Source organism: Plasmodium coatneyi, chromosome 4 (genome assembly GCF_001680005.1).
Source record: "Plasmodium coatneyi strain Hackeri chromosome 4, complete sequence".
NCBI lineage: Eukaryota > Apicomplexa > Aconoidasida > Haemosporida > Plasmodiidae > Plasmodium > Plasmodium coatneyi.
In genome coordinates, this window is record NC_033559.1 from 1,175,831 (window position 1) to 1,203,215 (window position 27,385).

A 27,385-nucleotide genomic window follows, 5' to 3' on the forward strand; every position below is an offset into this window, starting at 1 on the left:
GAGGCCTTCTTCCTTTCCTTCTTTCCTTTTAGTATTTTGCATTATCTTCATGGATAAGTAGCACTCTTGGATTAAACAACAACCACGGTAGCAATGGAAAGAACAGAAAAAAAAGATCCACTGAACATCACCACTTTGATGAATTAAAAGAAACTTCCACAGTGAATTTCACAACAAGTTCGGAAACAGGTTCCACGTTTGATCCCACAGTACGATCTGTGGCGCACACAAGATCGTCTACCCAAGGACAGCCAACCAGAAAAAGGGAAAGAAGAGTAAATAATAACGCGGGGGCACGGGATGGTAGGTTATCAAAACATGTAACACCGTCGTTGTGTAACACTTAGAAGGGGAAAGGAAGGAAGGGCAATGTTCTTCCCTCCCACCCGGAGGAAGGAAAAATAAATGACCGCGCACATTTTATATATACAGTGTATGGAAAGAGCAAAGAGACACTTTCTTTTTTCCTCCATTCCTTTTCTTCATATTTCTTTCTTTTTTTCCCTTCCTTCCATTTGTATGTTTAAATAACAACTTGAGATAAGGTACTTCCAAAAAAGGCGCGGAACATAAAAAAAAAAAAAAAAAAAAGGAAGGTACTGACCCTTACAGGAAAGTATTTATATATTTTAAAAAAAAGGATGGGAAAAAAAGAATTATGAAGGTAAAGAAAACCTATAACCAAAAAAAAAAAAATTTTACTGAACATATATTTTGGATCTTCTTAGATAAAGAAAATTTTACCAAACAAATCAAAATAAAGTGGGGAAAAAAATCCTTTCTTCCACTTATATTGATTACACATGAAGGTAAACACTTCCATACAAAACAAAAAAGAGAGAAAATAAAAAAGAAGGAAAGAAACATATATCAATCTGCTTTGGGATTGCATGAACTCCGCGTTAATTTATACTTCTTCCAGGAAGGAAACATTACATTCAATGTTACCATCCAGGTGTTACATTACATACGTTGATAAGGAATATTCCTGTTTCCTTCTCTTCTATTGTTCCTTCCTCTGGATGTTTGCCCACCATATACGGTAGATTCATCCGTAGAACCTATTGTTGAAACTACTGTAGAAAGTTCTGTTAACGCGTCTTCTGTGAGTGTGTCGAAGGTGCTCCTGGTAGATCTTCTTTTTCTATTACTTCCAGAGTGGTTATGTTTATTCTGGAAGAATGGTTTATACTAAAAAAAAAAAAGAAAGGGGTGGTTGGTGGTAGATGGGTTGTAAGGGTGGCTGGTGGTAGGTGGTAGATGGGTTGTTAGGGTGGCTGGTGGTAGGTGGTAGATGGGTTGTTAGGGTGGCTGGTGGTAGGTGGTAGATGGGTTGTTAGGGTGGCTGGTGGTAGGTGGTAGATGGGTTGTTAGGGTGGCTGGTGGTAGGTGGTAGATGGGTTGTTAGGGTGGCTGGTGGTAGGTGGTAGATGGGTTGTTAGGGTGGCTGGTGGTAGGTGGTAGATGGGTTGTTAGGGTGGCTGGTGCTAGGTGGGTTGTTAGGGTGGCTGGTGCTAGGTGGGTTGTTAGGGTGGCTGGTGCTAGGTGGGTTGTTAGGGTGGCTGGTGCTAGGTGGGTTGTTAGGTGGTAGGGTGGAAGGAAGGAATGATTGTTAGGTGGATGGTTGGTGAAAGAATGGTTGTTAGGGGTGGTAGGTTGGAAAAATGGAAGGTTGTGTTAGGGGTGGAAGGGAAGGTTGTTAGGGATGGTGGTAGGTGGAAGGAAGGTTGATAGGGGTGGTCAGATGGTGGTAATACTGCGGTGTTGGTGCTTACCTTGTAAAAAAGGAATGCAGCAATTGCTGGTAGTCCAATTGCGGCAAGGCCACCGGAGACCGCAGCAGGTGCGATGCTGCTAGCAAAACTACCACTACCAGCATCACTAAAAGAACCACTACTACCGGCTTGATTTGGATTGGGGTTTGGTTTGGGTTTTGGTGCGAAACAGGAAAGGAGATCCTGATCCGTTTCTCCCCCTTCTTCTGATGGAGGGTCCCCTTCAGGAACTGCTCCATCTTTAAATTTTGATGGTTGCGGGATATTTTTCCCACCAGTACGTTTGAAGTTCTTCTTCCAGAAATCTGTACAGAACTTATCATTACCCCCATTATCGGGACAGCTTGCTTGCATTTGTTTATAAGCGTCTTCAGCACCACCATCTAAACTATTTTCCTTATCACCAGTTAGGTATTGTTCATATTTATCTGCACAGGAGGGGCCTCCATTTTGTTTTAGTTGTTTCCATATAGTTCGGTAATCATAATAATAGTCAAAGACCTTTTTTCTCCTCTTGAAGAAGTTTCTGTCATTAGTATTGTCAATAGTTCCATAACTACATGGACCGTTGTTGGACACACCGTTCAATTTACTATAGATTTGCTGCATAGTATCCTTAAATGAAGAACTTGATCCCCATTTATTACATAATATGTCCCCAAGCCAAAAATAGAAGAAGTCACATATTGTTGAACAGGGTGGCTTCCCCTCCTTCGTATTCACTTTAGATATGGAACACCATCCATTGGCAATTTTAGTGGCACATGTTGTCTTATTATTACATTGTCCACCAGGCTCAAATTCCCTTAATTTACCACTTAAAATATCCTCTATTCCTGATATCCATGTGCTGCTCTCCTTACATGTTTGTTCGCCATTATTGAACTTATTATACATTTGTTTGGAAGGTAATGTATTCACATTGCAGTCCTATGTATGAAATGTAATTGGCAATATGTATGTACATTCCTATATTCCTATTATATTATGTGCACATAAAATATTAAATACATAATATATAACTACTCATGTTGTAAAGAAAAGAGAACGGACCCCTACCTCTTTCGACATTTTCCCTGCAGCATATGTACATTTTTTTGGTATATAATGAATTCATGTTAAAATGCGTTCTTCGCTTATAAGGTAATAAACATATATGTGTGGGAACATTTTTGATTTGTTCCTTATAATGATTATAGAAAAAACAAGCACATATTAAGCTTTTACTTTCTTATTCCTTCCATTTCATATTGTGCTTTCCTTTCAATTTTTTTCAAACAGTGACAGAACACATATACGTATATGTATCAAAGTCATTACATAAGTTCAAATATAATTAAAGATGAACATGTAAAAGAATGTGCTGTAATAATATAATGACGGGGAGGAATCAGGTTACGCATATATCCCCTATTTGTTCATTATATCAATGTATAATGTAAGTCCATACCCGAAAGGTTATATTATTACTCAACCTTCTTCATTTTGAGTATACATAATAATGGCACTTACTTCTTTAGGCAAAAAATTTCTATATTTATTATTGATGCATTCTCTCCTCTTCATTTAACAAAATTTTATAAATTGCTAACATATATGTAGTATAGATCATATATGCATAGAGAACCTCTTCTTCCATTCCGTAATTTGCACATTTACGAATATGTAGTGGAATAGGAGCACACATATATTTATAAAATGTGCACAGCAAGCATGATAGAAAAGAACAGGAATAATATGAGTATTATATATTATAGAGAAGAAAAATTGTATATATCCTTCATAATTAAGTTGCTTGCATTATACACCTTTCCATTCTTCTTTCATTTAAGACCCTTTAGTAATAGTAATTTTCCTTCTTACATCTTTTTACCCCTTTCTAAGTTATATTTTAACCCACCTATACACAAAATATGTATATTCCTCCATCTGAGCTTGCCTTTTTTTTTTTTTTATAAATTCCATGCTGTATTCTACACATTATTTTATATCTACACCCTTTTCTTCCCTTCTTTCATAACTGCACTCATGATTCAAGATCCAGAATTTGGGGTTTAGGGTTTAGCGTTTCAGGGTTTAGGATTTCAGGGTTTAGGGTTCAAGCGATCAGGGCTTAGGGTTATAGGGCTTAGGGTTATAGGGCTTATGGTTTAGGGCTCAGGATGTGAGAGTATGATTAAGGGTTTAGGGATCAGTGTTCATTGTCTGAAAGTGCGATTAAGTGTTTAGTTTTTACGGTTTACGCTGTAGAATTTAGAGTTCAGTATTTAGGGGTTCAGGTTAAGGATTTAGGGCTGAAGATTCAGTGTTTAGGGTTCAGGGTTTAGGGTTCAGGGTTCAAGGTTTAGGTTTTAGGGTTCAGGGTTCAAGATTTAGACTTTAGGTTTTATGTTTCAGGGTTTAGGTTTAGGGTTCAGGATACAGGTGTTCAGGGGTCAGTGTTCAGGAGTACTGGTTTTAGGATTTAGGGTTTCATGGCTTAGACCTTAGGTATTAGGTTTTATGGTTCTGTGTATAGGAATTGGTATTTCGATTTTAGGGTTTGGAGTTTAGAGTTTACGGTTTAGAGTTTCAGGGTTGAGGGTTCAGTGTTTTGGGGTTTAGGGTTCTGGGTTTAGGGTTCAGAGTTTAGGGTTTAGGTTTTATAGTTTAGGTTTTAGGTTTTATAGTTTATGCTTTAGGTCGTACTTTAGGGTTGAGGGTTCAGTGTTTAGACTAAGAGGAACGTAGAATATACAGGAGGAGTGCATCCATTACAAATCTATATTTTTCTAGATAATCCCTAAATACTAGAACTTGAATCCTAAGGCCTGAGTCCTGAAGTTTGAAATATAAATCCTAAATGCTGAACCCTGAACTCCTAAACGCTGAACCCTAAACCATAAAACCTAAAGCCTAAATCTTGAACACTCAAACCTAAACCCTGAACCTCTAAACCGTAAACGCCAGACGGTGAACCCTACACCATGATTCCTAAAACCTTGTATGTTTAAATCCTTAAATATAAACCCTAAACCCTAAAACCTAAACCCTGAACCTTAAACCCTTAACACTGAACCCTGAATTCTACATGATAAACAATGAATCCTACACTCTACGCCCTACACACTAAAAGCTAAAACCTATAGGATATATGTGGAAACCTAAACCTTAAAACGTAGACCCTAAAACCCTAAACCCTGAACATTAAACCCTAAACCGTAAGCCCTAAACACTAACCCCTAACAGCTCTACGCTGAACCCTAAACGCTAAACCAAGAACCCTGGACCCGTGAACCCATACAACTCTCTTCAGTTTTTTGATGTTATTTAACGCCTCCAAAACGTGCTCAACTTCGTAACCTCCGTTAATCATATTTATGGGGTAAAATATAAAAGAAGGAGCACATTTTTGTGTAAAATGTAATATGCATTAAGAAAAAGAAATGGGTGAAGTGTATGTAATGCATGGTGCACATCTTCATCTCATGGGAAAGCTATTTATAATGTAATTATCAAGATAGAAGCAAAAGGAGGGAACGAAGTACGTGAATATATAAAATATAATGTTAAATGAGGAAAAGAGAACTCAGTTAACTCATCTATGAGAATATATAGTTCGTATGGTCTACTTAAAATATACTTATATCTCATAAAGAAAAAGATGGGAAGAGATGGAAAGGATTGTTTAAGGAAGGAGTGAAGCAAAAGGAAAAAATTGCTCCTACTAATCAATGATAGAGTGGAGGGGGGAGGGGAGGTGTGTGCTTCCTCTATAGGAACTTTATTTGCACTAATAATTCTTAATGAACAACCCTTTTAAAAAGGGTAAAGTAATATAAATTAATATTATATCCGGAAGAAATTTTGTTCAGAAGGAAGGATGTTTGCGTTCTCTCATGTGTACAATAGGGGAGTAAGATAAATATTAGTATAATGTTTTGAGTAATCAAGTACAGGGAACAATAATGTAATAAATAAATAAGGAAGAAGCTAAAAAATTTGCTCACTTCCTCTTTTTTGTTTTACTTCCTTCCTCTACTCGTTCCTACATTTTTATGCCTTAATTATATTTATATGTGCTAATTTAATACATGTGTGTGTGTGTGTATATGTTATCTTTTGAACCATAAGAAATGAGCATGGAATAGGAGAAAATTTTGGTATATACTAATGATGATAGAACAGCCAAGGGTATACATACTTCTCTTTTTTCTAATTATATGAATATTGTATAACATATAAATTAATATTATATACAAAAATATACATAAGAAATGTCAGAAACGGCACCAGCAGAAACTACAGAACCGTCCTTGCCGGTTATGCTCTTATTTAAAAGTGAATGCATAAATACATAATACACGCATATAGTAATTTATGCATGTAATGTACTAAATGAAGGAGTATAAAATATATAGAAATGTACATTTCAATGAATTCCATTTATAGCCGGAAGATTTGGAAGAATTACCTTCCCATAAGAACTATTATAGTAAATTCGAAGATGGAGCAAGTAGTTGTACTGAGAATCCTTGGCTTGCTGGAATAGACGGTGCATTGACGCGATATAGTGAAGTTAAAAGTGATGTTGTTAAAATTGCAAATGCTTTCTGCTTTGTGTCTAACGTGGACAATAATTATCCACAGTACCAAGATCGTTGTAATTTTTTAAATTACTGGTTGGGGAGTATAATACCTGACAGTTCAGACACTAATTTATTTTCGAGCGTTATGAACGCAATTTGGGCCGAACTCCAAAAGCTAAATACTAATGATGACTGCAAAATTACAGAGGACAGTATAGACAAGGACACTTTCTTTCCAAGGAAAATAGTATTCGATTATTGGCATAACTATAATGAAATAAAAACCCAGTTACAGAGTAGTGGGTCTGGGTGTGTTCAAAAATATGAGACCTACGTGCAGGACATTGATAAAGTCTATAAAAATGTGCGCTCAGACTGTACAGGGAAGTTCAGTGATCCGTATTGTGCGAAATTTCAGGAGAAGCTGGATCAATACGACCCGGAGAAACTGCTCAGTTCGACATGCACTACACAGGCATCGAAGCATGCTGCAGTGGGAGTAAAGGGGCAGCCACTCCTGACGGTTAACTTCCCTTTATTCAAAGTGTATATACATAAATATATGTGTGTGCGCACAATAATAATTTATTTACATAATGTAATAAAAGTAGGAATAAAAGAATATACAGAGGGAACATATATACACTTCCCCGACTAACTCTACAGGAGAAAAACTTAAGCACGTTGGGCTCTAAGGTAAAATACTATAACAGGTTCGAGAAGAAGGAATTTACCTGTCCATATAGCGCTAAAGAAGGAGGAGTGAAGACCCAGTTGGAAGAGTGTTCTGAAATCAAAAAGGAAGCTGCGAATATTGCAAAAGGCTTGTGTCATGTATCGTCCGCGATTGGAGTCGATGGGGACTATGATGTGCGTTGTGGTTTCCTCTATTATTGGCTAGGGGATTTAGTATGGAGAAGTGCTGGAATTACAAATGGTAGTTCATTTATAAGTGCTATGCAATGTATATATAAAACACTTCCAGCATTCGGCGTTGAGAACAATTGCAAACTCCTATACGAAGACGCCAATGAAATTAGCCAGACAATGTTCAGTTATTGGAAAATTGTAAATGACTTCTCTAATGACTATGATGATATAAAGGTGAAACTAGAATCTCATGGCAATTCTTGTGATGAAGGGTACTATAAACATTTACAGGAAGCGGAGCAAGCATTTGAAACATTAAGTAGTGATTGTAAAAGCAAAGGGGACAAAGATCCATATTGTAAGGAATTCAAGTTCAAGTATGGGGAGAACAGTAGTCAGAACCCACTGACCTTATCATCTGAGCAAGGAACAACTTCAGGGAAGATTGCAGTTCATAAAAACGTTACATTACAATTGAAATATACGGCACAACATTTAGCAGATGCTGCTAAAAAGAAAAAAGCAAGAGAAGCACAACTACAGGACAGTGCAAGAGGTCCCGAACTGGGTGCTCCGCAATATGCTTCTCCTTCTATCCTAAACCAGGTAAGTACAACAACTACGTCAACAACAAACAACAACAATAATAGAAAATTATTCCTTCTTCTTTAGGATAAATATATAAACATGTTATTGATGTAATATTTAATGTTCACAATGAAGAGAGGATGGTCTAAGAAAGGAAAGGGTCTAAGGAGGGAAAAAAAGGAAGGTATAAATACGAAGGAAAGGAAGGTCTAGGGAAGGAAAGGGTCTAAGGAGGGAAAAAAAGGAAGGTATAAATACGAAGGAAAGGGAGGGTCTAAGGAGGAGGAAAGAAAGGAGGGGGTATAAGGAGAAGGAAGAAAAGGAGGGTCTAACGAGGAAGAAGGAAGATTGTTAGGGTGGTGGTAGGGTGGTTGGTGGAAGGAAGGTTGTTAGGTGGTAGGTGAAAGGTTGTTAGGGGTGGTATTTTTTTTTTTACGTGTGTAGGAGGGTTAGTATTTCTACTTAGGTTGTTAAGGTGTTATCTTTTCAAATTGTTTTGAGTTTCTATGCTCCATATTCTAGGAAGGCTAGGAAGGGCATAATTCAATGAAGGAGGGCACCGGTGTTAGGTGCCTGGAAGGAAGGATTAAGGGTATTATAATGAGGGGATCATGGTGTAGGAGTGGGGTTCAGGGTTTAGGAATCAGATTTCGGGTTTAGGGTTTAGGGTTGAGGTATAGGAATGGGATTTAGAGTTTAGGGATCACGGTTTAGGTATCGATTTTCGGTTTTAGGTTGAGTGTTTAGCGTATGTGAGTAGTGTTTTTGGTATAAGGTGTCGGATTTCGTACTTTTGGTTCAGGCTTCCGTGTAGTGGGTTGTAGGATTGAATGTGTATATATATTGGATTTCGGGTTTAGAGTTCAGGTTTCAATGTATAGGAATTCCGTTTTCGGATTTAGTTTTAGGGTATAGGAATCAGATTTTGTGTTTAGGTTTATGATATAGGAATCGCATTTCGGTTTTAGGGATATAGGACTTCGGATTTTGGGTTTAGGATCCAACAATATAGCCTGGTGTTTAAAAAGAGAAGAGTTTTTCTTGTTGAAAGGTAAAGCTTCTCGCGGACAGGGGGTTACCTACGATGAATTAAATGAGGCTCCTGCCTGTTAGGAAATATTTCTGGCAGATGGGCCATCCGGAGACTGGGTGAACCGGACAGGAGGAAAACTTGACAAGGGGATGATCCGGTAGAGGGGTCCAACCGGACAACCGGAGTCCAACCGGAGAAGGGGTCCAAGAGGAAAAGGGGAGAATGGACGAGGGGGTTAACCGGACAAGGGAAAAGGAACCAGACAAGGGGGGGAAGGAAACCGGACAAGGGGGGAAGGAAACCGGACAAGGGGGGAAGGAAACCGGACAAGGGGGGAAGGAAACCGGAAAAGGGGGGAAGGAAACCGGACAAGGGGGGAAGGAAACCGGAAAAGGGGGGAAGGAAACCGGAAAAGGGGGGAAGGAAACCGGAAAAGGGGGGAAAGAAACCGGAAAAGGGAGGAAGGAACCGGACAAGGGGGACAACGGGACAAGGGAGACAAGCGTGAAAGGTGCACCCTGAAAAAGGGTGGATAAAAAAGAATAAGGGGAAAAAATATTAAAAAGACAAGAAGAGAAAAAAAATTTTAAAGGGGGGAAAGAACAAAAGGGTGTACATGAAAAATACATATATATATGAACACATTCTGCTCAATTACATATTTATAGGGAGGGGAGGACCCATATTTAACCAAATTACCCGCAAAGGAGGTGTACGAGAATTTCAATTTAAAGCTAAGTAAATGTGCTACGTATAACATTAAAACAGATGATGTGAAGGTACAATTAGAAAGTACATTATCAAATCATAGAGATGCTAAAAGTCGTGTAGAGGAAATTATGGATGCCTGGTGTGCTACCTCCAAAATGGGTTCGCAGGATCCATCTTACAGTTTACGATGTGACTTTTTCTATTATTGGCTAGGAGATATGTTATGGAAGAATTCAACTGATACTGCTTTATTCCGTAGTACTATGGAACAGGTTTACAATAAATTGAAGGAATTAAAGGAAGGGGGGAAATTGAAGGTGGAAAATGAATGTAAACCTATGGACAAAAGAGTGGACAGGAATCTTTTCAAACAAAGGAAAAAACTATGTGATCACTCTCGTGACTATGGAACATTTCAAACAAGATTGAAAACTTATCACAACTCATGCACGGAAGAATTCAAGGACTATCTGAAGGACATTTTCCAAACTTATGATAATCTGCAAAAGGAATGTAGTGGTAAGACTGATGACTACTGTAAAGATTTTGAAGATAAATATAAGCCATACTGCAGTCGGGACTTAGCAAAATTATCATGTTCTGAAGGAATAAGTACGGCAGCCGCCGCTGCTATCTCTTCCATAGTAGGAATAGGAGCATTACCACTGACTGCTTTCTTTTTATATAAAGTAAGTACATACAATTACCACTATGTATTTGAAATATGCATATATACATATGCTATATATACATATGTACGTGCATATATATATTCATGTATATATGTAGATATATATTCTTTCCACTCTAACACCTCCTCTTCCCCCTTCTATTTCTTAGTATGATCTTCTACCTTCCTGGATAAGTGACTCCTTTGGGATCAGCAGCAGAAGCAATAATAGAAGCAGAGGACGAAGATCAACAACGGGACGTCATCACTTTGACGACACATTAGCAACAGACAGTTCAACAATAGCCCCTACCGCATATTCAAGAGAAACAAATTTCACGATCGGTGAAACAACAGATTCTTCCACCATATATAACATACAATCTACAAGAACAAGAAGAACAGGAAACAGTAGGCAACAGCGACAGAGGCAAAGAACAAATATAGCTTATCAAAACATGTAACACCATTGTAATTTAACACTTAGAAGAGAGGGGAAGGGCCGAATGTTCTTCCTTCCTTCCCACCCTTCGGAAGGGAGGAAGGGAACATAAATAACCACAGCATGCATACAGTGCAGGAGCAGGATGACACTTTTCCTGTTTTTCCCGTTTGCTTTTTTTTGTTTTCCTTTTCCGCATTGTACGGAAGTGTTCATTTATTTTGTTACAAATTCTTATCTTAATAATTTTCTTCTTTCTTTTTGTCTTAAGGTGCAATTATGGACATTTTGAAAAGGTGCTCCAAATTGTGCGTGGCGTTTTGCGCAGGAGGTCCGCAGTGGTTCGCCCGTCTTTTTGGCTATTTTATGCTCTCGTTATTTCTGCCTCCTTGGCTCGTATTATTTTTTTCCCCCCCCCTCCTTTTTTTTTACTTTTCCTTTTTTTTTTTTTTATAACCCCGCTTTGCTCTCGCCCTCGTGCTTCGTCTTTTTTGTCTGGTTGGGGGGGGGGAGCGAAATATAGGGGGCTTCTATGGCGCCAAAGAGTAGCTTAAAGGAGGGAAAAATTTTGTTCCCCATGAGGCTTGGCTTCCCCCCCTTTTTTGAGAATGGGCGGCTCCTTGCGCAGGCTGTGCGCATTCTCAAGGAAGTATCTTCCCATCTTTTCTCCATTTCCTTTTTTCACCATTTTTCTCCCTTGATTTTAACTTTCCCTTTTATTTTTTTATTTCCAATCCACTCTTTCGGCCCCGCAAAGTCTCATTGTGCACAAAAAAAAAAAAAAGAAAAAAAAGAAAAAGGATCTTTTCAGCTACCTTTTACAGTTGGGGCAATTATTCCCAACGGTGAAATGGTTAAGAATGCAAATTTGAAGGACACTCTTTTGCTGTCCTTCCTTACAAATACAAACGCGAAATAGTTTGTGGGAAAAAAGAAAAAAAAATTCAGTTCCTCATTTGGGCGATAAAGGAAGCACACGTAGGGGCAGAAGGGGGCCTGCAAATGAGCCGAGTCGGCAGGCTCACTCCTTCCAGTGATGGTTGCACTTAATGCAAATGTAGAAGAGCGTGCTGGGTTCGTCCGCTGACCGGATTTGCATGCTGTAGAAGTACGCTTCGTCATGTGTACACTTGGGGCAGACGGCTGCGGAGGGGGGAGGAAGAAGTGGGTACAAAATGGGTGCAAATGTGGGTGCACAATACAGCATTCGAAAGGATCACGAGATGATCCCAGTGGAGAAACAAACGGTCTGAACGTTGGGCACGTTCTCTCCTCTATCTGCTGCCTACCCTGCGTCTTGGACATATTTTTGTTGTTCACGTCAACGGCATCCAGGGGGATGGTTTTGTTAAGTTCCCTGCAATCGAACTTGTTAAAAATTTTGTTCTTTATTCTGTACTTAAAGTTACATGTTTTGCAGTAGAAGTACACGCCATTTTCGATGTTTACGAGGACGATGTTGTGGCAGTTGGGACAGAAGAAAGCCATGGTGGTGGTCAAGAAAGCGGGGGTCTTCTATTGGGGCTTCTTAAATGGAGGTGATAGTTTTATCGGAGGATCAGCTCTCCGTAAAACTTCAACTCGGGTTTACCTCCCGTTGTGCGCAATTCATGGGGTGGTGAGTCATACAAACTGCTCCATCCGCTCATGCGGGACGCGCACGCGTTTCAGACTCAGCCACTCGACATCCTAAAAGAAGGCCTCCCGCCAGGGCGTACATCTCCCTCTATTTGTTACGGCTTCGAGAAGGAAAACTATTCATAGAGAGAACACTTGTGTGGCTAGCCTTCTCCAATCATCTAGGGGGACCAAACGGGCGGGATATTACTTCCTGGTCCCACTTTGCTAAGTACCAAAAAGGACAATAAGGGGGGAAACATCGCCTCCTTTTTTTTAAAAAAAAAAATCTGCAATTTTATCTGACTCAGCGTATTTTTTTTTTTTTTTTTTTTTTTTTTCAAAAAATATTCACGGGGCGACTGAGACGTTACCAACTTGATAGCCCTTCCCCCGAAAGGAAATTTTTTTTTTTTTAAAATACTTTCCATTCTGCTGTATAAGTATGAGCACTTTAGGAATGCTCCCCCCATCCGCTACATGCTGAGGTATTAGTCTGCTTGAAAAACACTCGCCTATATTACTGTGGGGCACAGTTGACGCTGCTTTTTTTTTTTTTTTTTTCATCCTCGGTTGGGATGGTATACGCTTCTGTAGAGAGCGCTTCTTCTCGTTAGCGATTCCACCGGTTGTGGTCACTGTGGGGCTGTTCACGGCGGTAGGAGGAGGCCCTTGCCGGTGTCCAGTGGGCAGGTTTTCCCGAGGAGATGCCCGCAAGCTCACCTAAAAATTTCTTCCAGCTCACACCTAACTTCCCCCCGATGGAGCACCTGAAGAACATCTCGCCCATCGACGGGCGGTACAAAAAGTCGTGCAGTGAACTGTCGGACTTCTTCTCTGAGTACGCGTTGATAAAGCATCGGATCATCGTAGAGGTGCGGTGGCTGCTGTTCCTGAACGAGAAGGAGCTCTTCTTCGAGAAGGTGAGTGACCAGTCGGTGGAGGAGCTGAACCAGATCGGCACAAACATAACGGACAGCGATATAGCACGAGTGAAAGAAATAGAGGAGGAAACCAATCATGATGTAAAGGCAGTAGAATATTTCGTAAAGGAAAAATTAAGCAAGTCGCAAAAGAAAGACCTGGTAAAGATAAAAGAATATGTACACTACCTCTGCACCAGTGAGGATATCAACAATGTAGCCTATGCGATGTGTCTGAAGATGTGCCTGCAGGATATACTAATCCCGTGCATCGAGAAAATAATGCTCAAGTTAAAGGATCTAGCTGTGCAGTATTCCCATGTGCCACTCCTCTCGAGGACACATGGCCAGCCTGCATCTTCCACCACTTTCGGAAAAGAAATGGCAAATTTCTACTCAAGGATACACCACCACGTAGGGGTCATTAAGAGAGTAAAAATCTGTGCAAAGTTTAACGGAGCTGTGGGTAACTTTAATGCACACAAAGTGGTCAGCAAAGATACCGACTGGATAGGTACCATTAAAACATTTTTGCAAAGATACTTCGACTTAACGTACGGTTTGTATTGCACACAGATACAGGACCATGATTACATATGCGAGCTGTGTGATGGTCTGGCTCGAACAAACAGTACACTCATCGACCTCTGTGTAGATATCTGGTTGTACATTTCTAATAACTTACTAAAGCTAAAGTTGAAGGAGAACGAAGTGGGGAGCAGCACGATGCCACATAAGGTTAACCCAATTGACTTTGAAAATGCAGAAGGGAATTTACACTTGGCCAATGCTTTTTTCAAACTGTTTAGTTATAAATTACCGACGAGCAGATTACAGAGGGATTTGTCTGACTCCACTGTGTTGCGCAACATTGGAAGCTCCCTTGCGTACTGCCTCATTGCCTACAAATCTGTCTTAAAGGGACTGAACAAAATAGACATCGATAGGAGAAACCTGGACGAGGAACTCGATAAAAACTGGTCCACTCTTGCAGAACCAATTCAGATTGTGATGAAACGGTTCAACTATGTAAATGCATATGAGGAACTCAAACAATTCACAAGAGGGAAAATTATCAACAAAGAAATTATGCAAGAATTTATTAAAACTAAATGTGACTTCCTCCCCCAGGATGCCATTGACCAGTTGTTGCAGTTAACTCCCGCGACGTATACTGGATACGCTGACTACTTGGCCAAAAATGTGGAGCGTCTATCGGGGGAGCTCGACTAGGCGCACGCCTCAAGGAGGTGTCTCTCTGAAGTGTCGCACCAATGTGACTGCGGCTAGCTATGCAGCAGCTTTCCCCCTTTTCAGGAAAACAGGGAAGAGAAAATTCCCTCCGTTCCTCTTCACAGGGGATCAATCAGATGAGCAGGATGCGCAGTTTCTTTCCCCCCCCCAACGATGTTGTAACACCTAAGTTCAGCGATTTTTTTTTTTTTTTTTTTCTTTTGTTCATATTTTTTTTTTTTTTTGACATTTTGGCTAGCTGAATTTAGCTAGCATTGTTAAGTTTGCATTTCCTTTTGTGTACCAACGTAAAAAATTGAATCATCCCAGGGTCTCTTAAAAAGGGGGATGTATACAGCACACTTACGTTGTGAGGCCATCGCTATGTTTTTATTTGGGCGGCCCCGCTTTGCAACCCCCTGTGCCCCAACGGAAGGGAAAGGTCACCACACGAAATGATGTATCCTTCGGGTGAGCATGAAAAAAGAAAAAAAATAGGTGGGTGGGAAAACCAACGGGACAGCCAACGTGGCACCCAAACAAACACACACGAAGGGTCTCCGTTGAGCTCTGCACCTTGAGCAAGGAACCCCTACGTAGTGCCCCTCGGCCCACACCCCTAATTAAAACATCCAGAGCAAAGTCAATAGGACGAACAGGCCGGCAGAGAAAAACGAACTGAGGGCAGAAGACCTGCTCAAAATGCACTTGCCCCCAAATGAATACCCCTCCTTACAGATGCACTTAATTCCGACGTTATTGATCCGTATGCATATTTGGTCGTCTGAGCACCCCCCGTTGTTCACGGAACAGGATTTTGTTTTATCTCCTATTATATCCTTTAGCATCATGGTGTCCGTTACTCCATCCTCTATTCGGTTGTTCCTCAGGGAACTAGGGTGGGGGACCTCGTCGTCTAAACCGTCTGCAGAGAGAAGGGGAGGGAGAAAAGTGTTGCATTACCACGTGGAGTAGTCAGCACAGTGGGTTCGTTCCTCCCGTGCCGGGGGATGCACACACATGAAATGGAAGAGGGCCAAACGGGAGAGAAAGCCCTCATTTTTATCCACCCGTATTTTGCCCCTCCGTAGCACCGTCTTCTGGGGGAACTTTCTCAACCTTGTCAAACATTTCCCCATCATATTTTGCCTATCGTCAAAAAAGGTGATTCTTACCTAAGTGAGGTTTGTTCTCTTCGTTACCAGCATTCTCTGGATTCTCCTGGTTTGAGTTATTATTAGAGCTTCCTTCTTTTTTATTTTCCCCGTTTTGCGAATTCTTGTCTTCTTTCGGGCTGTCACCGTCTTGTTTGTGTTCCGACACTTCTACATCTGTCTGCTTGCTTTCCAAATTTTTGTTTTCCTCGGTGTCTCCTCCTTCGGGCGTTTTTTCGTCCTTATTATCGACCGATTTTTCCTCAGATCCCTTTTTTTCTTCACTTTCTTCTTTCTTAGTTGATTCTCCTTCCTCTTCTGATTTTCCTGCTGATTCGACTGCTTTTTCTGATTCTTCCTTAGGTTTTTGTGCTTCCGCATCTTCTACTTTTGTAGCTAGCTCTTTTATTTTTTGTTCCTCTTTTTTTCCATCTTCTACTGCTTTTGTTACTTCTGCTTTCGCTTCTTCTGTCGTACTTGCTTCTTTTGCACTATCTGCTGCAGCATTTGCTTTTTCTTCTTCTTCTTCTCTATTTTCTCCAGTAGGTTCTTCGTTTGTCCTTTCCGTATTAGAGTTATTTTGGGATTGGGAACTCCCTTCATCTTCCCCGCTTTGCAGCTGCAAATTGCTGATCATTCCAATTTCCTTATTTCCTTCTCTACCCGAAATGGGCGTCGATTCGACCTGGAGTACGTGGTCGTTCTTGCCGTTTTCCCTCAACAATCTGTTGGTCTGTGTCTCCAGGTGAGCGTTTTCTTGTCTCCAGAGGGAAACCTCGAGGGTATGTCCCGAGTGGTAACTGCAGAGCAGGAAGAGGTGGATAGCTAACACGACGCTTACGATAGCCATCGTGCTTAATTTAATATCATAAGGGAAAAAAAGGGGGAAAACTGCGCGTCAAATTGAACAGGTAAATTAAAGAGGCAACTAAACGTGGAAAAATTAAGGTGCCAAATTAGCAATTTTAATCTCAGTCCCTCAAGGGTGCAAGAATTCCACCAAAGGGTTCGCGTCGCGCTCCTTCACGCTCTCCTACTTCCTGCGCGACTGCACTTGTTCTAACGTGTTCTAATTTTTTTGCAATATGTCGTTGCAATTTTTTCGCTACATCGTTGTCATTTTTTTCCACTACTTTTTTTTTTCCCTAATTTTTTTGTCCTAGCTATTTTCACAAAAAAAAAAAAAAAAAAAGCAGATAAGATGTGCTATTTTTTTTTTAACACACCTATAGATGGAAAAGGGCATTTTTTTCACGCGCACATTCTGCAGAACTGTTCCACACTGTTGCTGATCACAGGGGTAGAACAAATCTAACCCCTTCCCTGCGGTTAGATTACTTGTGCACACCTGGATGTGCACCTAGTTCCCCCATTTTGCGCCCCCCTCAAAAAAAAAAAAAAAAAAAAGAAAAAAAAAAATCGGAACCTTGTAGAAGAAAGTCGAAAATTGCTCTCTCTTTTTCCCTCCGCGCAGCACAGTAACTAAGGTACCAAACTGGTGCTTCCTTGTGCACCAAAATTTTTAAAACAGTGCGTCAGTCTTTCAAACGTTGCTAAGTTAATTGGAAAAATAACGCAAAAAAAACAAGAAAAAAGCGCGAAAAATAACCGCTTCAAAGTGCAAAAAAAAAAATCTCTTAAAAATGCGAAAAATAATCGCTTAAAAGTGCAAAAAAAAATTGCTTAAAGAATTGTTTAAAAAATTGCTTAAAAATTCGCTTAAAATGCGCGGAGGGGGAGATAACATTTTCCTATTTTCTCATTTCCCCAGTTGCCTCTCCCTGACAACGAACCAGTCCCACAACATGGGGGATAAATTAATTTCTACGCGCGCAAGGAGGGAAACCCCCCCAGTGACGCGTTTAAAAAAGGGGAAAACAAATCCCAACTATTCTGATCACTAATCGTACTACCGTAACGGGGAGAAAAACTGTCGCCACTTTTCTGCACATTTTCGCACTTCCTCCTTCCACAAACACATCTATGACCGTGCCGCGGGAAAAACTAATTTATGGAAGCCAAAAAAATAATCAGAAGCAGAAACCAACAGAAAACAGAATTCAAGGAGGACGATTTTGATGCCTCGACACACTCCGTGCCAACCAACTTAAACCCCGGTTTACACAAACACTTCACTATCCCCTGCCCTAAATCTTCACATATTTTATCATCTCCACATCCACCATTATTTTCCAAACAAAATTTTTTATTTTCCTCATGTTCACTTAAATCGTACGATTCATCAGTATCTCCGCCTTCGTAATATTCACCGTCGTGTTCACCGTAATGTGTACTTGGTGCCTCTGCAGTGTGGTCATCCGTTTCGCTTTCGCTACCTGCCAATTGAAGGGGGGGGGCAAAAAAAAAGGGAGTTTATATTTTGGGGTTCCACTTGTTGAGGTGGCTCACTCAGTGTTCGCTCGTTTTTTGCGGGTGCTTTCTGGTTATGTTCCGTGCCTGGTCGTTTCACCACTGCGTCATTTTTCCCCACCTGAATGGGTATTCTGCGCGTCCGTCGTTGGCGATTCGCTTGTCTCACTATCGCTGTTCTCCTCGTGGTGGCTGTGATCGTCAGTTGTATCATCGTTGGCGGTAACATTTGTGGTGCCATTCTCCTTGCCACTCGCACCACCGTTGGAAACACCGTTGGAAACACCGTTTGAACCACCGCTCTGTTCCCCCGCATCATCTAAAATGCGACCATGTCTTGTACAGGCAACAGTGCTCACGAAGCTGCTACACGTCCCACCCAAGTACAGGCTGAAAATAATGAGCAAGTCCAGAGCGGACAAAAAGTAGGCAACCTTCATGCTGCAAAATGGGGGGCAAAACTGTGAACAAAAACAATATACGCACAAACACTCAAACGTGTGATCCCAATCTGTTCGGCACACAAATGGAGTTGCAAAAAAGAAAAAATACTTCACGCTAACACTGATCGATCTAAAATATTGGAATTGTAAGTATCGCAAAATGGTTAGAACTTCGCGAAAGAGAAAAGGTGGCAGAACAAATTGGAAATGTTCAGGGTGAGGGAAATTTACACAAAAAAAAAAAAAAAAAAAAAAAAAAACTCTTCGAGTATTTTCAACATAACCAATTCTGCATTTCTGAACGTGGGTGATAAAAAAATAATAATAATAATAAAAGTACAATTTTTACGGCTGTTTTCCTCTTTTCCGATCACCCAGGGTTCTCTTACACATTTCTCCGCGAACAAATTTTTGTGATTCACGTGAAACAGAAACCATTACACATTAGTACATATTAGTACACATTAGCATTGGGGCACCTCTTCTTCCTTTTTTGTCTCCATCGAAAGAGTATTCTCACATGTCATGTAACTACGGAGCGTACGGAAATAAGATGCACATCGGATATGCCTCCCTGGGGATGGGTGCAACACGCATGTGTGTGCATGTGTATGAATGTATGCCCATATATACTTGCTTGCCCCCACGTTAGATATAACAGGGGAAGAAATTTTCCCCTTCATGCGATCCACCACCCTTCCGTAGATGAATAGGAATCATATGCTCACTCCACTGAAGGCAGAACAGTTCTTTTCCCCTCCTCCTCTTTACATGCACATAATATATTTTGTGCGTTATAATCCGTGTTGCGCATTCCCGCGCGTTAAAAAAAAAAAAAAAAAAAAAATCCAAGTGAAGCAATAATTTATAATTAAAAAAAAAAAATGGATGATAAAATCTATATTAAAAATGGGGCAAAAAAAGTTGCGCAGTGGTAAATTCCTCATTTCCTCCCCTAATGGGTGACCTTTGACTGGCGCGAGGTGTAGTTATTTCTCCCCAAACAGATTGGCATGTAACTACTGCGACCAGCTCACCTTCACCTAATTACACTCATTGAATATCTCAAGCTGAAACATCTTTGCCATGTTTGCAAATTTGCTACTACGCATATGCGCCGGAGTTTTAGCCACTATATTGGAAACCACAACAAATGGCAAAATCTGGACTGCCCACAAGAAAACGCAATAAATCATCTCAGGGGAAAGAAACCACCTTGTCAAACATCACCAACGTGCTCTTCAGGAGGGTCAATCTCCACACACATGGTTATGTATATGTTAATGTACGCATATAAGTACTTTGGTTTCACCTCTCCAAGTTGCGTGTCCCCCCAATTTGCAAATATAAATTTCTCTTTTATGCTTAGAGGTCAACTTGTTCCTTTCGTCTGTTGAATGCACATTGTGTAGCGCTGTACGAAAGGGGTGAAAATGCTGCAGTCCAGTATTGTCCATTTTGTGCAAGCCAGTTTGTAATTTTATTCCCCATCATTTCCCAACTGTCCGCGAATTGTAAAAAAGAAGGCGAAAGGATAACCCGCCTCGGGTTTACCACAAATGCGAGTTTTATTTGCTCACGGTCGTGTCAGCGGTATACTATTTTTTTTATTTTCCCTTGTTGTAGCCTTGTTCGAAAAGGAAGTTTGCGTTCCCTTTCGCCAACCTCCCATGCATAAGGAGCCTTTCTACATTCATTCGACAGCTAAAAAAGAGGCAGACCCTTTCTTCACAACATCGATCTTGGTAAATGCATTAACGTTGTAACGTTATCGAGTAGTAGCTATAGAGGGACTCATTTAATTCTGCAAAGCAGGTCGTTTTTACCTGAACAGCCAATACCAAAGGGACGGAAAAAAAATAAAGACATGCAAAAATATTATGAACAGTTCATAATTATTTCACTTTTTTGTATGACTTTTTTTTTTTTTTTTTTTTTTTTACTTTTTATTTTTTCAATTTGGCTAGCATGCCGTACGGTGTGGGTGATGGCTCCTACAGGCTGAAGGAAATAAATTAAATGGCGTAAAAGGGACAGAGTGACACAAAACAAAGTCGTAAAATCAGGGTTACATCCCGAATAGGCAATAAAAAAAGGGGGTAGCAAAGAAAAAGGTGCCCCAAAAAACAAAAAAAAAGAAAAAGCTTTAAGGGGAAATGCTCACGCACAACGTTTACACATATCTACAGGGGTATATATTTCTTTTTTTTTTTTTTTTTCCGCGTTAAGCACATACTCCGCATCATTTTTGTTAACAGATTTCATTTCGCAAAAAAAGTGTGTGCTGCGGCAATGTGTTTACATATGTGTACACAAATGGAAATATACATACACATGCATATGCATACATGAGGACATTTTTTTCCCACGCTTTTCCGTTTCCCCCTTTGGAACGAGCACAGCTCCACAATTATTTTTCGCGTATCGCGCTTTTCTGGCAAACGTAAGCATGAGCGCTTCGTTTCCTGTCTAACTGCCCTATATGCGCCTGCATCCATTTTTGCGCAACCCACTGCGCCAAATATTGTAGCCTTTTGAAAACTGGACACTCGCGGTATCACTAGCCTGGAGCGACAGTGCATGCCCAAGCATATTGGTGTAACCCTGCAGGGACAAGCCATTTGGTATTGAGGCGAACATATATGCGTATACACTTTTACACACATGTACATATGCATGTAGCTTTTTTCACCCCAAGAAAGTATTTTTTTTTTTTATAACTATGGTAGAGTAGAGAAGTTAATCCAACCGATTTACCCCTAGCGGGTTACAAAGCATCACTCATATGTATATGCTTATATGTAACGAAAACGTAATCCCACTGGGGGAACCAAAATTACGCGCTCAAATTTGCACACTCAAGTTTGCTTCCACCATTTTGAGAGCGCTGGGTTGATGGTTTTGCGAGGGGTAGACAGATCCATCCCCCGTAGAGACCTCCTTTCACCAAAGTGAGCACATGTAACACCGTCAGGCGCCGTAAACAGCACTACCGTTTTGAAACACAACGCGGTTCACACATGGCCGTATTCTTATTTAAACTTTGAAGGGGCAAAAAAGGACACATGTGATAAAACAGAGAGAAGCTGCCTTCACTGCCATTCCACTATTTGTCTGACAACAACCTGTCGCGTTTTTTCCCCCCTTTTTAGGCCATGTGGCGCTTTTTACATCACGTACTTGTTTACCCAATTCAGCATGCCCATTTTGTACACTTCGCTTATTTTTTTATGCTCAAGCGGGTTGTTCTGCTTTCTCTCTATTCACAAAGTAGTTTTTTTTTTTTTTTTTTTTTTTTTGACATACCTACACACACATGTGTGTGTGCGGAGAGAGGCAGTGAACGTATATACACATACACACGCATGCAGCGCGTTCGAAGTTATCACATATGACCTGGCATCTCTCAACAGATTGACATTCTACCAATAGGCGAATTTACTTTTACCTTTTTTCTCCCCATCCGCTCATCCCCCCCCAAAAAAAATAAATAAACATGACTACCGATAATTGGAACATGCTATATATGTACAATGCTGATATAGGAGACTTAACCCGAGGGAAAAAAAGCCAGGGAATTCCTCAGATCAGATCAGCTGAATTCCGGGGGAATGAAGGGCCGTTTGGCCACACAGTCACGAGGGTGTATCAGGGTAAGATTAATCAAGGCACTCAAAAGGCAAAAGTTGCAGTTGGGGTGAAAAACCCAAACAGGATAGAAGACACAAGGGTGGTACAAACAAATAGTGGAGGGAAAAAAGAAGTTCTTCAAATGTACGCACTGGGTGACCAACCCAAGTCAAAATATTTATCCTCCAAACTTGACCACAACGAAAGTGTAGTTGCAAAGTTGGTGAAACGTGAAAATGTAGTTCATCCTGATAATGCCGCTGTCCGCGTAAATTCAACGAATGAGAAAATTGGCCATAATGAGCAAGTGTGCACACTAACAAATGAAGAATTGAAGCTCTTCCTAAAAAATAGGCCACCATGGGGAAGGCCAATCAGCAGGGAGCGGCACGACAGACAGTCTGATGGTACCTTTTGCGAAGCTGGATCGGAAGAAATATGCCTTGTAAAAGGTGTAACCTGTCTGGAGAGCATTCGTGGACGTAAGGGATCCTTCCATGTGCCACTTCCGCATGGAGAGGAGGAAAAGAAATTGTTCGTAGAGGGAAATTCAAATGGAACCCCCTCGTACACATCGCACGAAGAGGAACGGGTTACGCGCAGTAGGCACTTTGAATGGATGGACAATGCGACGTGCCACCAAAAACATACGGGGGGAGCACCGCCCCATTTTGACTATAACAAGGTGAACGCAGGAACATTCCACTTTGCCAGTGAAGGAAAAGGAGAAACAAGGGAGAAATATTCATGGGGTGTAAATGGCAAAAGTGTCTACACACATGGGTTGGAAAAACGGGTAGACCGAAGCAGTGACATGATGGGTCATCCCAAATTACACCAAAATGTCCTCCACGGGATGGCTAACCCCTTTAGTTATGAAAATGAAGACATCTCTGAGGAGGCACCATCGGCAAATAAGCGACATGGCAATTCTTCATCTATTAGAAATTCACCAAGTGGAAGCATTCATGGGGAGGACAACAGGGGTAATCGGGCGAGCGGTAAAAACGAAGCAGCGGGGGAACATCACATTGGGCAGAGCTGTTTGGACGTGCCGACGAAGGTGAAACATATGAAAGAATTAAATAACCCGTTCGAGGGTTCGAATGGTACAGTGTTTAGCGCACATAATTCATTTCTGTCATCGAGGGTACAGGAGGAGTGTTACAATGATGCAAGCGGTGGTCGCGTGGTGATTAATTCTTTGGAGGGCCATAAAAATGGGCAGTTGAGCGGTTACCCGGGAAATTTGACCATTTGTAGGAAACAGGAAGTGAAAAACAAAGCGGAGGGGGTCGCGAAAGGGAAAGCAGAAGGAGGGGAAGTGAGAAAAACGGAAGAAAAAAAAATGAGATGTGAAATTACCCGTAGTGCACTAGGTGTGGAAATTACCCCTTTTGCCCAGGTGAGTGGTGGCGGTGTGAATTCCTCGACAGTTTTGGTAGAGGAGAGTAGGGCGCGCGCAGTGTGTGTCACCAGGGTTGGAAGGGAAAAAAAAAGAAAAAGTGAAAAAAACGAAAAAAGCGAAAAGAGCAGAGGAATTATCGCATTCAGCCCATTTAGCCGATTTGGCGAAGGGAGCGGCCAGATTACTGGTGTGACGGGCAGGGAATTGGCTCAGCCCAGCAACTACCACGGCACCACATGTGTTACCCCCTCGGGTTGCAGTGATGCGCAAAAAAAGTGTCGCCACGAGGGGGGCCTTGCCGCGGGGGGTGTCGTTTCAATTTGTAGTAAGGGTAATCGGTGCGGTGGAAAAATGAGCAATAAACGGGAAGCTGGCAGGGGGGGCAGTGGCACCACTGATACTAGCAACCGCGTTGACCGTGCTAATGGTACTGACCCCGTTGACCGCTCTACCCTCAGTGGGGACGACACTCAAAACAGTTGCGGCAACCCTTTCACGAGCAAATCGCGTTCAAATGTCGAGGAAAATCGGGGGGCACGCCACCCTGAGATAGAAGAAGAATTTTTTTCCACGCACCTTTGGCGTAGAATTAACAGCAACAATTCGTTTAACATGCTGGCAAATTCTTCCAACTGGAGGGACTTGCGAAATGGACAGAGTGAAGTAAACCACTGCGATGAAGTGATTCCACGGGGCAGCAAACGGATAGGCTGCATGGCGGATGGTAATGTGGAGAGCAGGGTCCCCCCTCAGGGTAAGTGTTATAATGAAAAGTACACACCCCGTTCTGGAGATGATCACAGGGAAGGCAACATGGGTGATGTTCCTGGGGAGGGCCCCAATCTCGGGGAAGTGAACATGCCGAATAATGACGAAGACGCACTGAACAGCTTCGACGGGACGTACAAGTGCAGCAGCCGCGGGGTAAGGGAGGAGCAACAGGTCTTCTCGAGCAACGACATGCTAATGAATGACATCGAAGAGTTCAAAATGGGCAAACTTTTTTTTGAAGAAATTTACACATGCAGGATGAATGAAAGGAGCGACGAGGGTGCAGCCATTCCAGGTAGCGGCATCGGTAGTTCCATCGGTGGTGCAATCGATGGTGATATTGGTAGTGGGAGCGGCGCCCCGCGTATGAACCCCTTTGAGAGCCCCCCCGGAGAAGTGTCCAGAAACTTACTCTGCGAGGAAGCCCTGCGAGGGGCAGATTTGACCAAACTGGTACTAAACAAAAGTTGCTACGAACATATAAAAGATGAGGTAACAAAGTTGATGAGGATAGAAGAGGAGTATCCAGTGGAGATGAAGGTGGGGTTGATGTTCCGGAAGTACATTTCCATGGTGATCACTCTGGCGTGTAACTACTTGCTGGTTAAGCTGAACGATCAGAATATAATAACGTGTATCCCGTATGGCAACATTTTAAACGTGAGCATAGTTAAGAGGAGCAAGAAGAAAAAGGAGAGGTACGTATTCAAATTGGTGTATATTTTTAAAAAGAAGGATCGCTTCGAAAGGAATATTACTTTGCTGTTTCGGTCGAGCAACATGGAAGTGTTTGAACAGATTAGCGGCAAAGTAGAACCCACGTGTAAGAGAGGGAACCTAGTCAGATGCAAGGAGTATCTAACTATAGAATCGGTTCACTCCTACATGGTGGAGAAGCACAAAAGGGTTTACCTACTCTATTTGAATCATCTGCTACAGATAGTCGATAGGGTGTGTAGGAGGCACGTTTTGAAGTGCGCCTTTATTGAATTACAGACGAAATGTCATTACGAGAGGGAAGTTGAAGAAGGAAAAAAGCAACGAGAAAAGACACTGAAAAATTTGGCAGATAAGTTACAATTCCATTTGCGAAAAAAAATGCAAAGTTATTTTAACCTTCTAATGATAAAGGGTTATGAGACGAATTTTGTAACTTACCAAGTGAAGACAAATAATTTGCTCTTCAATTTGCTGGTGAAGGAGAAAAGTAGCTACCAAGAAATTGTAGACCGACAAAGTTTGCTCCTTCTCTTTCACGTCCTTTCCAATTTGTACAAAAGAAAGATGAGTAGTTACTTCCAACTGTTTGTGCATAATAATAGGACCCTAAGTCGGAAGAAGAATGCTATTTGTTATTCACTCACTCGTGTGAATAGCATTTTGGCAAACTACGAACGGAGGATAAAGGGATGGGTGCTGTCCAAGTTAAAGTTCCACTACGATTATGTAACAAATTTTGTCTTCACCTTGTATAAGGTGTACCTGCGTCGAGTGTTCCTCGGTTACATTCGCTTGCGGGACAATCGAATTGGCAAGAAGGTTTCCATCGAGAAGAATGTTTTCCGTATTGTAAGAGTCATTTCTAGGATGGTCCAACGTCAGAAGTACTACGCCTTTTTGCAGTTACAAAAATATTTTTTTCATCAAATGGAGAGGAAGAACAAACTGGTTTGTGACAATTTAATGTATGCCAATAATGAGCTGTGTCAGCACTTGGACAAAGCGACCTTGGAAAAGGGGATCCACAGAGCAGAGTGCTTTTACAAGTTTAAGATGAAGGAGTACTTGCTAAAGTACTTTTACTTATTGAAGGGTCCCCAGGTTGGAAATATAGTGCAGGCGAGTACCCCTGTTTTGAAACACTGTGGGGTCTTTTCCTTCATTTTGAATAAACTTATGCAGAGAAAAATGCAGGACTGGTTCTTCCTCTTTGTATTGAAGTCGTACCAACAGAACAATAGGAGTCGGCTCCTGTACGCCACAAATAGTTTGGAACTTCTGCTAAGAAGGAAGGAACAATCCCATGTTGTGCACCTCCTCCGGATGAACGAAGCTTATCCTTGTCTCTTTCCCTATAGACATTTAACGAAGGTCGAAATTTTCACCCAAAGTCTGGATCACTTTGTTACCTTTTGTAATAGAAAATGGCTACTCAACTTTCTCCTCAAATTGCACTATTTAAAATATCAGGAGAAAATCGTAAAAGTGTTCAAATGCATAGACAGTCTGTATAAATTCGTCCGTGTGGTCAACAAGCAAATTCTCGCACAGGTGGAGTCCCCCTTCCAGTTACTCCTCCTCAATGCGCGCATCGAAGGGGAAAAATTATTTATGGAAAAATTGAAGGCCACCAAAAAGACGCAGCTTAAATTTAAGTACTCCAAGGCGACCTCTTCGCCCGTCGTTCCCCCTAACCCACGCAGCCTCTGCACGCGGTACCCCTACCTGTTCTGCAACTCGGACATATATCCCGATCGCACCACCATGACTGGTAAGGCAGAAGGGTTGCAACGGTTCCACCAATTCCAGCGGTGTGACCAATTTGAACGACACGTGAGGAAGGCAATATGGGGGATCTCCTTCTCTCTCCCACGTGGCTTCCCCCCAATTGTGAATTGCACCCATTTTGTTTACCCCTTTACCCCCCCCTATACAGATGACAAATATTCCGTTGCCTCCAACGACTCCGCGTCCAATATCCTTTCCTACGCCTACGAAGGTAACCGGGGCGCCGTCATTCCTTCAAGCGAGGGGCTTGGCGTAGTTGCGCGTGTTTGTTTGAAGTTGGCCTGCTAGTCAGTTTGGCAGTTACTCTGCTAACCCCTTTCCCCCCAACATTCGTCCCCCCCTTACCCTGCAGACATGGACAAGATTAAGCGCAAAATTCACGACTTCAATACCCGAATGAGCAACGTCAATCTGTAGCACCACAAGGAGAGAGCGAGAGTAACCCTGTCCATTCCGCTGCCATCGCATATGTGGCGCACATTACCTTATTCCGTGGGTGCCCTTGGGTGGGACCGTGGCCCTTGTCAATTCCTTTGATGTTCCGCTGTCCAGTGCCTTTTGTGCCACCCCGTTAGCCATTTTTTTTTTTTGCGGCTATTCATCCGATTGTATGTAACCGTCTAGATGGTTCGAAGCTGTGGTGGACGATTCCCTGCAGCTACGCCCTCTTT

The 27,385-nt window shown here is 41.6% G+C and overlaps 4 protein-coding genes across 4 annotated transcripts; 2 read left to right on the plus strand and 2 right to left on the minus strand.

Moving 5' to 3' along the window:
• Nucleotides 1-11,678: 11,678 nt before the first annotated feature.
• PCOAH_00008560 (DNA-directed RNA polymerase subunit) lies at nt 11,679-12,145 on the minus strand (the record flags this gene model as incomplete). The annotated part of the gene is made up of 2 exons (XM_020057665.1): nt 11,679-11,800; nt 11,947-12,145. The coding sequence occupies 2 exons, from the start codon at nt 12,143-12,145 to the stop codon at nt 11,679-11,681; spliced, it is 321 nt and encodes a 106-aa protein (XP_019913071.1).
• An 890-nt stretch (nt 12,146-13,035) lies between these two features.
• Nucleotides 13,036-14,430, plus strand: PCOAH_00008570 (Adenylosuccinate lyase; the record flags this gene model as incomplete). The annotated part of the gene is made up of 1 exon (XM_020057666.1): nt 13,036-14,430. The coding sequence occupies one exon, from the start codon at nt 13,036-13,038 to the stop codon at nt 14,428-14,430; it is 1,395 nt and encodes a 464-aa protein (XP_019913329.1).
• A 623-nt stretch (nt 14,431-15,053) lies between these two features.
• On the minus strand, nt 15,054-18,394 carry PCOAH_00008580 (Merozoite surface protein 4; the record flags this gene model as incomplete). The annotated part of the gene is made up of 4 exons (XM_020057667.1): nt 15,054-15,355; nt 15,606-16,438; nt 17,590-17,920; nt 18,076-18,394. 4 exons carry the CDS (start codon nt 18,392-18,394, stop codon nt 15,054-15,056), a joined length of 1,785 nt encoding a protein of 594 aa, XP_019913336.1.
• Nucleotides 18,395-21,893: 3,499 nt separating this feature from the next.
• Nucleotides 21,894-27,131, plus strand: PCOAH_00008590 (Uncharacterized protein; the record flags this gene model as incomplete). The annotated part of the gene is made up of 3 exons (XM_020057668.1): nt 21,894-26,697; nt 26,863-26,925; nt 27,067-27,131. 3 exons carry the CDS (start codon nt 21,894-21,896, stop codon nt 27,129-27,131), a joined length of 4,932 nt encoding a protein of 1,643 aa, XP_019913206.1.
• Nucleotides 27,132-27,385: the final 254 nt, after the last annotated feature.